Raw genomic sequence first — 13127 nt, forward strand, 5'->3', positions numbered from 1 at the left:
CCCAGCCAGTTGGGTTTTTTGTTAAGCTTGGGTATATTTTGCAGCAGACAACTTTTCCCAGACAAGCTTGATGGAAGCACTTGGAATGAGCTCTGCAGCACATGCATGCCCAAGGAGTGATGAGCAGAAATTACAAAGGGGGTAATATATGGTGAGTTCCAGGAAAATCCTCCTGACAGAGAGCATAACCAGGCAGTGGCATCAATTCCTTGAGGAAGTGGTGAAAGACCTATCATTTGGCACATTTAAAATGGGATTGGACACAACACAAGTACATTTACAACAGGGAGCAATCCTGCCCTGGCCCCCAGGGATGCACGAGGTAACCTAATAGGTCTTTTCCATTTCTAGATTCTCTGATTCTCTCTATCTTGTCAATGCTGGGAAGCTTTGTCCTGCTCCACTGCCTATCATGCTGCGGTCTGCTTGAAGATGTTTTTCCCAGACAGGGTATAAAAATTCACTGTCCTCCCTAAATTAAGCAGCAGAGCTCTGTAGGCTTCATCCTGTGGGTGTCCAGAGCGCTGTGGCCAGGCAAGCTGGCAGGTCCTTTTGTTAGTAGGTGGACTTTTGCAAACAAGCTTTCTCTGTCTAGCTGAAGCCTCATTTCCAGCACTAATGCAACAATAGGGAGGGCTCTGTACATCATTTTTATTATATGGCAGAACCCGGGGAAGTTCATTTTTCCCCATGACATATAGGCTTATGCTACAGTCTCAATTTATCCTTCTAAATAATGTAGGTGGCAGTGGTTGATTCACATTAGTTTTTCTTCTGTTCTGATGATATGAAAAACTGAGTTTGACCTCTGCAGCTTGAACTAGCAAGAAGGGAGAAGGCAATTTCACCAGCTATTCTCAGTGTGACTCTCAGTGGTCATTTTGAACCGTGGTGGGCAGAAATGAGTTCAGATCATTACAAGCAAGAGGGTTAACATCTTTTAGTTTGGTATATGGTTTGTGAGCAGAGTTCCCTTCTTGCAGGCAATACTAACCAGCAGAATCTGAGCACTTGGAGGCACTTAAAAAATTATTCCCACAACGCCTGGGGAAAGTAGGCAGAGCAGCAGCCACTTCAGTGTCTGGCCAGAGGCCACACACTCCTGCAGTGCCAGGTTGCTGTCATATGCATCTTGCTTCTTTCTTTCTCTGCCTCTCCATCTTTTAGTCTGCATATGGAGCCCAGTTAAGGGAGTTTAGGTGTGGCCAGTTGAGCAGTCATCTGTGCTGGGCAAGAATTTGGATGAAAGGCCAGGCTGCCAAGCTGAGCGCTGCTGGACACCAGTGGAGTAGGCTGAGTAGATGAGAGCAAACCAGCTTAGACCATCGCTCACTTCCACATCCTGGGTCCTGCACAGGTTCCCCATGTGAATTGCTACTCTGTGTGCCCTGACAATTACTGCCATTATTTAGACATGCCCCTCATGCATTTGGCACTTTGGGGATGGGATCAGATCATGTCCCAAGAATATGCAGCCTGGGATAAGCAACTGTTCCTGACCTAAAGCTGGGGAAGCAGGCACTGCTGGGACAAAGGGAGGGTGGCCTTCATGCAAGCATCGTGCAGCGAATCAGTTGTATTACATTGGTGTGTATTTTTCATGTCTCAGACTGACTTTCTTGTTTTTTTATATCATATATAATGAAATCTGAAAAAATACGGACATCACTAACATGGAAAAAGCTGATGAAAGGCAAAGGGTTTTCTCAAAAAGAGATGTCTTTTTGAGACATCACCAAGGAAGAGTGGTTGAGGTGGGAGGGATGGGACTGTGCCAGTTTCTGCAGGAAGGTCGCATTTTGTTGAGTGTTTGCTAGGCTTTGTGTGCATCAGCTAAGAAACAGCTACAATTAAGTGTGCTTTGTGCTTGGCTGTTTTGATTAAAGACTTATTAAAGGTCCTTTTATTAGACAGGAGTCCCATATGAAGCTGTAATTAATATGTGCGTATGTGTATTTTTTTTTCCTTTATTGAAGCAAAGAATATAAGTGGTTGAGATGGTTAGAAATAAATCAGTAAGTGTTTCCCTGCACATTAGAAAAATAACAATAATCAATTTCACAAGTTTCTAACAGCAGACTGGGTACCTTTGGCTGCATGCTGGTACCTTGTGGGTCCAGGGAACATCATGAAATACTTATCCAGGAAGATACCTTAAAAGCGTGGGGCATGGCCTTCCTTTTCAGAGGCTGTTGGTTTGATTACCAGATTTGCCATAACCTGAATTATCTGTTTCATCTTGTTTGTGTACAGGAGCTCTGCAAATAGAGAACAGCGAGGAATCAGACCAAGGCAAATATGAATGTGTTGCAACCAACAGCGCAGGAACCCTCTACTCTGCCCCAGCCAACCTTTATGTTCGAGGTAAGAGCAGCTTCCACCCAAGGAGGTCACTCTCCTCCTTCCCAAAATCTCCATGGTTTTCAGTGAAAGGTGAACATTCCCTGCCTTCGTGTCCTGGTTGCACTGTGGATTGTGTGGTGGGGCCTTTTGTTCAAAAACCAGCAAGTTAAGTTCAATGATATCTTTGATCCATGCTGTGTTTGACTCACATTTCTGGAAATCTGTTTTTGCTGTTTATATGGTGTTATGTAAAATGCTGAAATATGGGCAGAATTGGAATTCCTTTCTGCCTTGAACTTCTTACTTCTGTGTCATAGTTGTCTTGATTGGGACAAAGGGCTGCTTAATCCTCGCAGTATAAACTAACCTTTGGTGGAGTAGTGTAAAACTGGTCATGCTCTGATCAGCCAGAGGTGCTCAACTATACTGAGCCAATATTTAGGCCTCTGCTTTGGAATGTGTACTTTTAAAAACTGAACAGCTTTTTGGAGTTGTCCTAATCCATCTTACATGCATCAATGATTGAGCCTTTGGGTATTAATGGCTCACACTGGGAACCTGCTGGAAATTAGCCACAATTCATGTAAAGCAATTTTTCTAATGGTTATGCTGTGTTGCCAATTTAAAACTGTTTTCAACATACCAAATAACAAGGTTTTATATTAGGATAGTCTCTTGGCAGTTTTGTTGCTCTACATTGAAGGTGTTTGAATTAGCATGGAGAGAAGCAAGTGCTGAATTCCCTGTACACTTTCTGTTAATTTCGGCAAGAAAAAAATGTGCTGCTTCATATGAAACTCTGTAGAACCAGAGTCATTGGTCAGGAACCCCCTGGGAAATATAGTTATGGGTTTTCCCAAGAAAATAACATTCTTGTGCTCGTGCTTATTAGGAGGTTAGAACCAGATTTTATTTCCATATAGTAAATCAACAGACTAATAATAAAATCTCATATTCGTTTCTTCCTTCCTCTGATTTAAAGAAAGAAAATACAGTCTTAAGGCTGTATATGCATTGGTTAGTATGGAAAGAGGACATGAGAATGATAAAGTCTTCTCATGCTGTGTGTTTGCTTCTAGGGGTGGCTTCTGGCATTGTTTTTGTTGCTTATTATGGGGGACTGCTTTTTTATTTTGCAGTGTAATTTGGATCATAAAAGTCTTTGGAAGACTGAAGTATCCAATTAAGCATATTCAGAAGATGAAGCTATATCTATGCAGTGGAATCACTCATTTCATTCTCACAATGTATTTATGGATGATTTTAAATTCCCTGTGTTCTTGCAATTTCATTTTTCAGGCAAGCTGTACTAAAACTCATCCCAGATTGACCCTTTGCACTCTGAGAGAAAGGATTCTAGTTACCAGGCTGGCTGTTCTTGCATAGGTTTATGTGGATATCCAGCTGTACTGCTGCAGTATTTGGGATGCTTTTGCTTCCTGTGACATGCTCAGACTGTCACTGTTCTATTTTCTGTAGACATGTGGCTGAAAAAGGCACAAAAGCTTCAAGAGGTAGAAAAGCTTCTTCTTAACAACTTTACAATTCCTTACTAATGAACGCTCTTTGTTTAGCAAATGAATCCCAGAGGACTGAGGAGTGTACTGGATTTTACACTTGGCTTGTGCTCAGCAAGGTTCATCTGCCCTGTTGGGGCTAAGCATGGGCTGTGGGTGGTCTGCACACGTGAGAGGATCCTCATGTTCACCCACGAAAGCATGTTCTTAGACCTGTTTTGCTGTTAACTGCCGCTTTTTTACACATAAATTTTTGAAACAAGCCTTTTTCTTGCACTTAATCTTTACAATGTGAGTCTCCAGCTTACATGATCCTGATAAAGTCCTGCTCTATATTTAAGACATGACACCCCATAAATTGTGATGATGCTATCAGATTATATTTCCTGTGCATACTACATCCTAGATGGTACTTTTGCTTACAGTTTCTGATAGCAAATGTTCTACCAAAAAAAAAAAAAAAGTCTTAGATTAGTTAAAGACTTCAAAAAGTTACTCAAACCAAGAATAGTATTTTATTTCTTTAATGCAAGGAAAAAAATAGAAATACCTTACTTTCTCAGGTCTGGGATGCAGGATAAAAAAATCCCTTTTTTTTTTCTTTTTGTGTTAGTCCTACAGTACTGTCATTAGAAAGATCAGTGACTTGCAGAAGGATCTTTAGAAAGTGCCTGTGTCTTTACTGGAGAGGACATTTGTTAATGCTAAATTACAGTGGAAATTAAGTCTGTGGGCTGCCCCATCACTGCTTGGTGGTTTTATAATGATTGACCTCATTGTAGTGAATACCCAAGGAGTCGTCCACTTCCTCAGGAAGCATGGCTGAGTGCTGAGCAGCAACACTGATTTCCAGTCTGTGTAGTTCTTGGGACTGCTTTTGCCTGCTCTCATTTACAGCCTATTGTTTTTCTAATAGTTCAAATGTTTGTTTGTCTCTTGACTCTTGGGATTTATGTTTTTGATCATGTTCTCCCCTTTCCTAGCCTCCCAGGTAATCCTTTGTGAGTGGGCTGTGTTAGAAAGCACAGGCTCATTAGCATCTTTATACTTCTCTTGCTAACAAAGGAAGAGGCTGGGTGCTGAGAAGGAGTATACAGGCACTGCTCAGGGCTTTCTATATCAATGAAGAAACAGGAGGAGGAAGGAGCAGGCTACACCAGTGTCTTGTCTCTGTAAATCCTTTAGAGCCCGCACTTCTGCACAGATGGACTTCATTAAAAGTTAAAACATTTCCACACCAGGGATTTGTAAAGGAAAATGGATGCATTTTCCTTGGAGCTATTATTTTCATCTTACTAAGTGTGCTGGAAAGCAACCCTCATAAGCCTTCTGCTTCTGGACTGATGGGTCTATCTGGCTGCTGCTGCTGAGCTGGGATGGGGCTGGGATCAGCACTGGAAGCTGACTGCCTCCCACTGCTGGAGAGTGGCACAAAACATCCAGACCATCAGAGGAGCAAGAAGAAGGTGAAAGCAAGAGCAGGGAGCATGGCAGGGCAAGGTGGCTATCTGGGGCATAGCAGGGACTTTGAAGGGAGCAGCACAGTGGCGTATTCCTACCCTGCCCTTTAACCACAGGCACATTTGCCAGTGCTGGTATGGATGTTATTGTTACCACTGTGAAGAAACACACATCCATTCGTGGTCCATGGTTACATTTACCACAGTATATTGTAGCAATGATTAGGTTTGGGACTTGATGGTGCTGCAGGGAGAAGGGAAGGGAATAGAAACATATGGAAGATGTGATTCCTCTAATCCAGAGAGCTTACTGTCTAATTTAGCAGCAAAATATCCAAGACATTGATTCAAGATATTCAAGAAATTGATTTAAGAGTAGAAGGCAGATTGGACCTAGTGTGGAAAAAGAAAAAAAGGTGGTGTCATTTTGTCATGCTCGTTGGGAGTGCAGTGTAATTGCACTGATTCACCTATACTACTGGGTTTTTAGGAACACATTTCACTTTTCATTTGCCTACAGCTTCAGGGACATCTGCACAAAGAGAAAAGCATTTTCAGCAAAAAAAGTCTTGTCGTATGAAATGCCTGTGAAAGTGGTGGCCTGTGCGGTATGCCCCTCGACAGATGCAGTGTTATTCCACCCTTTCCCTATATGAAGGGGGTTTTCTACCCTTTCCTTTCTCTACACATGAAGCAGATGAGTAAGAAGACTGTGTGTAAGAGTACACTGTGGAGTTCACTAGAAGTGTTCCCTGGTGCTGCTAACAGCAGTGAGCAATGCCAGTGCTGTTAGAATAGTACTTCTAGGACCACTGGCTGCATACTTGCCATCAAATGAGAAATCTGCTGCCCAGTTTTCTCCTCTTAAGTGCTGCTTTTCAGGCCTTCAAGGCACAGTGCAGTGGGGCAAGTGCAGTGAGTTCTCTAGCCCAAAGTGCTACACATACTGAGAGAAGGAGCTGCACAGTTACTTTAAAAAAAAGGCCATTTAAAACTGAATTATTTGACTTGTCCCCAAATTGCAAACTAGTAAATCAGACAGCAGTAAATAGAAATGGTATTACTGCAAAAATCTGTGCTTTCTTGATCTGCTTTTTGAAAGGCCAGGCTAGCATTTCATTTGGCAGCAGGGAACCCTGCTTGGAGTCTGAAGTTTTATTTGCCAAATTTCACCAAGGAGCTATCACCCAAAATGAAATTTGGATTGTCGCTCTGTCCCTAGCAGCAATTCTCTGGCCTCTGCAGGGTTTTACCCTTGAGAACTTGGCAGTAGCTTAGTCTCAGACACGGAGGGAGCTCACTGAAATGGCTACTTGTGGCTGTATGATACTTACTGCAGCAGGAACCTTGTGTAAATAATAATAATTCTGAATGACTGACACGGGCCTGGAGCAACAAGACTTGACGCCTTTATAAAGAACATTTTCTGCTTATGTAATATTAAAGCAGCTAAAATAGCAACAGCAGTCAAAGCTCAAGGCTATTGCCAGGAGAAGAGTAAAAGCTGAGGACAGTGGTTAAACAGTCAGCAACCAAAAGTAAAGATGTCTGAAAAATGGCTAAATAACAAGGGAATACATTTGTTTACAACCCAGCTGTATGCACACTTCTGACAATGTGCTCCGTTAAACCTGCTTCTCCTCAGGGTTGATGGGGGTGACAGTACTTGACCAGAGAGGAGCACTGCCAGTGCTTGAGGGCCTGGCACCGATCACAGGCAAGCAGAGACTGGACAGACTTGTGAGGGAGATGCCTGGATGACAGGAAACACAAACCAGCAGTTGGATCAGACTGGACGACCCTGACTGTTGCTCTGGACAGATGTCTGCCCTGGACCATCAGAAGAAGCAGAGCCAGGCTGCAGTAGAGGCTGCAGAGTGTAGCCCTCAGCAGCTGGCAGATGGCTGAGGAGGCCGCGGGTCTGGAGGGCCACAACATCCGTGTGTGTGTTCTGCACAGTCCTGACCTCGAGATAACGCTGCAGTGCAGCAGAGACCAGTGGCACTGGTGAAGAAAGTGTGCTCCTTTTCACGGAATTTCAGTACTTTTAACTTCATTTCCTCTGCCCCCAGGTACTTGTCGATGCTGACGCTGTAGCCGTGCTGCCGTAACCCCTGTCAGAGCAGCTGTAGTGTGGGCAGGTACACCTTGGCTGGTTGTGAGCAGGCTCGGGTCAGCACAGCCTGGACTGTGCCACATGTGACATGGGCACTGTGGCTCGTGCTGCTGTCACTGTGTATCCTCACACCGGAGCTGCCCAGCTTCAGAGCCAGAGAAGCACATGGAAGCTTCTGCCAAGGTTTCTCCTCCCCAAATATTACTATGAATATTTTTGTCATATTTTCTCCTGGCAGGAAGTGTGGTCACCATCAACATGTTTCTATGAGCATTCTGCTATGCTATAATGCTTGTAACAATCATGGTTCAATAAATAATAGTTCTTTGTCCTTTAGCTGGCACATTCCATCCAAAGAGTCCAATGTGCTTTATAGAGCTCAACTAAATAAGCTTAACAGTTTTATTGCCTGCAAAGTCCTTTGATGGTTCAAAGTGCATTGCAAGGCTCAAGTCTGATTATTTGTAAAATGACCTTTGTGGAAAATAGGAGCGTGACTGGTGGCTCAGTGTATGATAATGCAACACAAAAATGTACCTGCAAACCTCTTTCCCCCTCTTCCCCACATGACCTGCACAGACATCTGTGGAACAATTAGGCCTGCATATCTGTGCCAACTAAATGTCCATTTCCTCCCCTTCCATATCCACTTGCACAAAGGACTAAGAAATACATCTCTGGTGCTCTGAGATTTTCTGCTCATAATTGAATTCATGCATGCATGTGTGTGCGCTATGAATGGGAAAGGATGGTTGGGCACCCTGAGCATCCTGTCTGTCTTTCTAGGGTGGAATATACTCATCAGTGTGGCATGAGAGCATTGTTCATCGGATATAATGGAAGGTTGTCTTGTTCTCATGTAATCTGGCGTAAAAAAGACAATCTGTCCTTTTGTTCCTCTATACCACTAAAACCTGTAAAGGATAAAATTTGATTTATGTGGAGTCCTTGAGACACAAGATGTGCTTTTGGAGATAAGCAGGAACAGGTTCATCCCCCTCTGGGTTTTTGTTAACCTCTGTGTCTTTTGGATTCCAAAGTGTCTGGGTTGGCCTTTATATTAATGCCTTGCATAGCACCAGAGGGTTTTCACACAGGACAGATGCTGGCAGTTCCCCGTAGAATTGCAGAGCCAGTTGGGATAATGAACTTTCTTGATGCTTTCAGGGAAGTATTAGCTTCCCACTCTGAAAAGCTTTGGAAATGTGTTCCTTTGTTTGAGTTGGTGATCTAAACTCTCAGACCTGTGCATTCATATCCTGGCCACAGCTGCCTGCATTGTTTCAGGCAGCTAATGACCAAGACTATTCGAAAGCAGAATCCCCCATAAATCCAAATTCATTCTTTCTGCAACAAGCTGCTGTGGTTAGAGTACTGCTGCTGCTGCACAGACAAGCACATCTGTGGCAGAGTAAAAGCCAAATTCAGTCGGCATAGGAATTTCTGCCTGTAGAGCATGAGAGCCGTCTGCCAGGACTGGCAGACACGTGTCTGATACGGCCTTGCTCTTTGCTTCTTTGCTGTTTCAGCTTGGATCTCAAATGGAGCCTCGTTTTTTACCTTCTGGAGTTTGCTATCCTCTGATGGCTTTTTTGCTGTGAGTTGACTTGCACTTAGACTGGCATGTTCAGCTCAGCTGCCAGGCAGCTCAGGTTCGTGAGAACATGGTAGTGTGGCTAGTGAGCCGTGGTATTCTGCACAGGGGATACTCTGGCTTAAATCCTCTGCCTCTGTCCCTCCATGGTGGGGGGGCAGATGTTATTTACCATCACTGCTCAGAGTCACTTGCTCTGTAAAAAAGCAGAAAAACTGTTGATAAAACATGCTTCTTAGCTTAGGAGTGACATGGCTAGAGAACTGGAGATAAGGGACCATGTGAATGGAACCTCTAAGGAGATGAAACTTTCAATTTGCCATTTATCAGGTTTATCTCAGATAAAGCAGCAGCTGTTTAAGCCTTAACTAAGGGAAAAGCAGAGAGAACTTTCTGCCCAGGTGTTTCCTCTTGCTATACGGATGTTCCAAAGTAGCCTGCTACTTGTTTTTATTGCTTATAAACCACTAATATAAAATGAGATTAAGAGATAATCCAGCAATTAATGACAAATAGCAGGTCCTAAACTTGTTCCTGTTTGACAAACCAGAAAGTAATCTGTTTGAATTAGTGTGTTACACATGTGTCTCCTCACCTTTCCAGCTCTAATCTGAAGTGTAAACACCTGGGGAAAGCCACTGCTGGAGCCTACTTCTGTCCATGCCCACTGATGCAGTGTGATCCCTGCCACATTCCCCAAAACAAAGCTCCTGGCTGTCCCCCAGCTGGAGCAGCACCCCTCACCTTGCCCTCAGGCAGACCAAGTGGCACCACAGTGAGTCCCCTTGGTATGGCCAGGGTCCATCAGTCCCTCCCAAGGGCAGAGAGTGGCTCTGGGGGCTTCAGCAGCAAGGACAGGTATTCCTGTAGCTGTTCCAGCACCATCCCTCAATCTCACACCCTTCACCAGCCTCTTGCCCTTCAGTCTCACAGTCCCAATGGGTGCAGTAGTAGCTGGCAGCACTTGGAGTATGTGTTACCCTGTTGCAGTGTGAGTGCTGCTGTCTGGAATTGCAGCCTTCCATGAGCACACCTGGTTTTCCAGAAGCACTGTCCTTCTTGGGCAAGGGCAGGAAACAAATCCTCCCTGTTGGGAAGAGCTGAGCAGAAGGCAGGAGCCCCTCACTGTCTGCTGAAGCCATGCAGATGTGATATGCTCCATTAGATTAGGAAATAAAGTGCCAGCTTGGGAGCAGCAATAAAGAGGTTCCCTCCCATCACAGGGTCTCACAGGATCAAATGAGCCTTATGCTAATGTTTTGTAGACCAAGAGGTAAATCCCCTTTCTAAAGTAGGGCAGAGGAAACCTGGACCTTAAGCTTAGGACTGTTTGTTTTAAAGATGTCTTGGTGGGGCTCCTCACTAGATGTGGCTCTCACTTATGGGCCAGTTAAGCTCTCAGTTGGCTGGCTCAGATCCCCTGGTAGCAGTTCAATTGAAAAAATGTAAATAAGTGTTTTGCTGTTCTCCAGCAAGCTCCATTACACTTTGTAGGCCACTGTAGTAGCTGTTATTGGTAGCTTGTTGTCTTGCCTGTACCATGTCAGTGTTGGTTAAAATCTTGTCCTCTAATTGCTGGAAATGGCTTACTGTACTGTTGCACTGTATAATGCCACATGCTGTTCTCTAATTTGCAGTGTTTCTGCTGGAAAGCAAATTCCTTCCCCCACCTTCTCCTTCCCCCATCAAAAATGTGACTCATAAGCAGTCTTTAACTATAAAATCCATTTGTGTATTCTCTCAGCGAGGGTTCGATTACAGCTGGTATGCCACAGATCTGTAGCTGGAGTGAGGTCACTCCTGCTGGAGAAATAAGATCTCCTTTGTCTATAAGGAAAATGCAACTAACCTTCTGCTGTCTCTCCCGCAGGAACAAAAACTGGGACCTGCTCAATTCTCTGGGTGTTTTTGTCCTTCTGATTTCTTGTCCATCTCTCACTTGCAGCACAGTGTACCAATAAGACTCTCTCAAAACCGAGCCCAGCTGAGACTGCGCATGTCTGTCACTTGCCTAATACCTCTCTGCTACGTTTAGCTCTTTGTTTGGAGAGGGGGAACAGCTCTTCATGGTAGAAGATTTTTTGATTCACCACTTGGAGCATTTCTTTCATACTTTATAAAATTCGGATTTACATTTATGGTCTTCCCAGTGTGTGGTCAATGGGTTTAAAGTGCCTTTGCCATCATCTCTGTAGCTGGAGTGGGTGTATGAGAGCACATCAGTCTGTGTGATGGCTGGAGTCCTTTGCTCTGTGTGTGTGAGTGTTCTGCACATGTAAACATGTCTGTGCTTCCAGCATCTGGCCCAGAGCAGGGCCATCCCTGAAGCACCCTCCATGTGGGGACGTGTGTGATGTGCAGTCCCCTCTGCCCTGCCTGCAGGAGCACTGAGTGGGTCAGGGAGGTGGAGGGTCCTGCTCCAGGCCAGAGCAGTGCGAGTGTGGCTCTCTTGTCACTGCGTGGAGTGGTGTGTGCATGGTGGGAAGTCATGGCTGACCTCTGTAGTCTTGTCTTGTCGTTTCAGTGGTGTGCAGACAGATGAAGCTTGGCCTGTTTTTACTCTCTGTGTTTTTCCTTGTCTTTTTTTATTCCCTCCTCATCTTCATCGCACTCTGCCATCAAACAAAACAAACTTTCATCTCTCAGATCAGCGAGAAGGTTGGTCCTTTTCACTTCTTATCCATCTACAGTACGCCACGTCAGATGGGACTTTTCCAGTAGGGAGAGGAGAGCCATCCCCAAACGGGGAGGGGGCCCTGCAGACTGGCTCCTTTCCAGGCACAGCCACAGTGTGCCTGATGAAATCTGCTTACTGTTTGCTGTGACTCGTGATGGCATTGATACTTTGCTTGCATGCCTTTGTTGCTTGAGATTTAAAGTGTACAGAATATACTTTGCATGCAAATACCAGCCAGGGCAGTTTTGTCAAAGGCAGAGTAGGAAGAAGTGCATGCTGCTGTGTGGGGGGTCCTTCTCTAATCCTTTATCTGTGCTAGGTGCAAGTGTAAGACCTCTAAACTGCTGTTGCTTTCTGGCTGGAGATCGAGAGCAGTCTTTGGAAGCAGAGATCAGAATGATTAGTCCCCTCGCAAGCTGCTAGGGAGAGTGGGTTCCTCAATTCTTCCTGTAGCTTTAAAAGTTTTTAAACTTTCTCTAGAGGCAAAAAGCTTGCTTTTGATCTCAGCTGGAAGAGAACCAAGCATGCTGCCCTCCCTTGCCACAAGGCAGCAGGGGCTGGCTGAGATGCAGATCCCTTGCACTGAGGCAACTTCTCTGCTCCTCAGCAGTCCCTGTGCTGGGGTGGCCCATTTTCCATGCTCTGTCCATGCTCAGACAAGGGCCCTTTGCACGAGCAGGTCTGCCTCTCCTTTCTTCTCTGGACCTGGGTTTTCCTCTAGCTGGCAGGAGAGCAGGGAGCTCTGGCAGTGGCCCCAGCCATACCAAAGATGGCTCGGGGAGGCCCCTGGTGACATGCACAGGAGCTCGTAGCTACTCAGCAAAACCTGATTTGTGCTTTGCTTTGTTCTGTCCTGCTGCTCTCAGAGAGCCAGAGGTGAATAAAGGACATTAGTGAAAGGCAACTCCAGCCTTTAAATTAAATCTAGCTCCAGACCTAGCTCGAGGCACTCATGATTTCCTGCTGAGGAAAGCTGGAATTTCTGGCAGGAGTCCGGATTTAGTTTCCAGAGATGACTCCCTTCTCTGCACAGGTTCTGTGGGGGTCTGTCATTCCACACTCACTGGAGGTGAGGGGCTGCTCACACTGCCCCCCCAGGTGGCACTGGGAGGAGACCCTGCTTGTCTCACACAAACTGTCAGGCAGCTGGATGAATTGTCTTACGATCATCACTGGAACAAGTTTTAACAAATTGTCATAGCAGTTGTTCCAGTACACTGAGTTCAGTCCCGTTTCTCTCCCTGGAACATGCTCTCATTTAGATTGTACTGAGGCACAGGACCTTTGTTGTTTACCTTCTAAAAATAGATTTTTTAGAGGATAAAATTACCTCAGCCCAAGACAATGATGAAAAATGAGAACAAGGGAAAAAAGAGAAGAAATTAAAGCCAAGGCCCAAAGCTTCCCAGATTTCAGTGAA

The 13127-nt window shown here is 44.9% G+C and overlaps 1 protein-coding gene across 18 annotated transcripts in view; it reads left to right on the forward strand.

Annotated features, from left to right (window-relative positions):
- Positions 1-13127, forward strand: part of PTPRF (protein tyrosine phosphatase receptor type F) — a 378495-nt gene that overhangs the window by 285434 nt on the left and 79934 nt on the right. For all 18 annotated transcript variants that reach the window (XM_042030480.1, XM_042030494.1, XM_042030495.1 and 15 more), the window contains one exon: positions 2254-2364. In XM_042030480.1, coding sequence (XP_041886414.1) covers positions 2254-2364 — 111 coding nt within the window. The remainder of the gene's footprint in view (positions 1-2253; positions 2365-13127) is intronic.

Source organism: Corvus kubaryi, unplaced genomic scaffold (assembly GCF_017639235.1).
Source record: "Corvus kubaryi isolate FWS band 111438036 unplaced genomic scaffold, C.kubaryi_AGA036_p1.0 37334, whole genome shotgun sequence".
Lineage (NCBI taxonomy): Eukaryota > Metazoa > Chordata > Aves > Passeriformes > Corvidae > Corvus > Corvus kubaryi.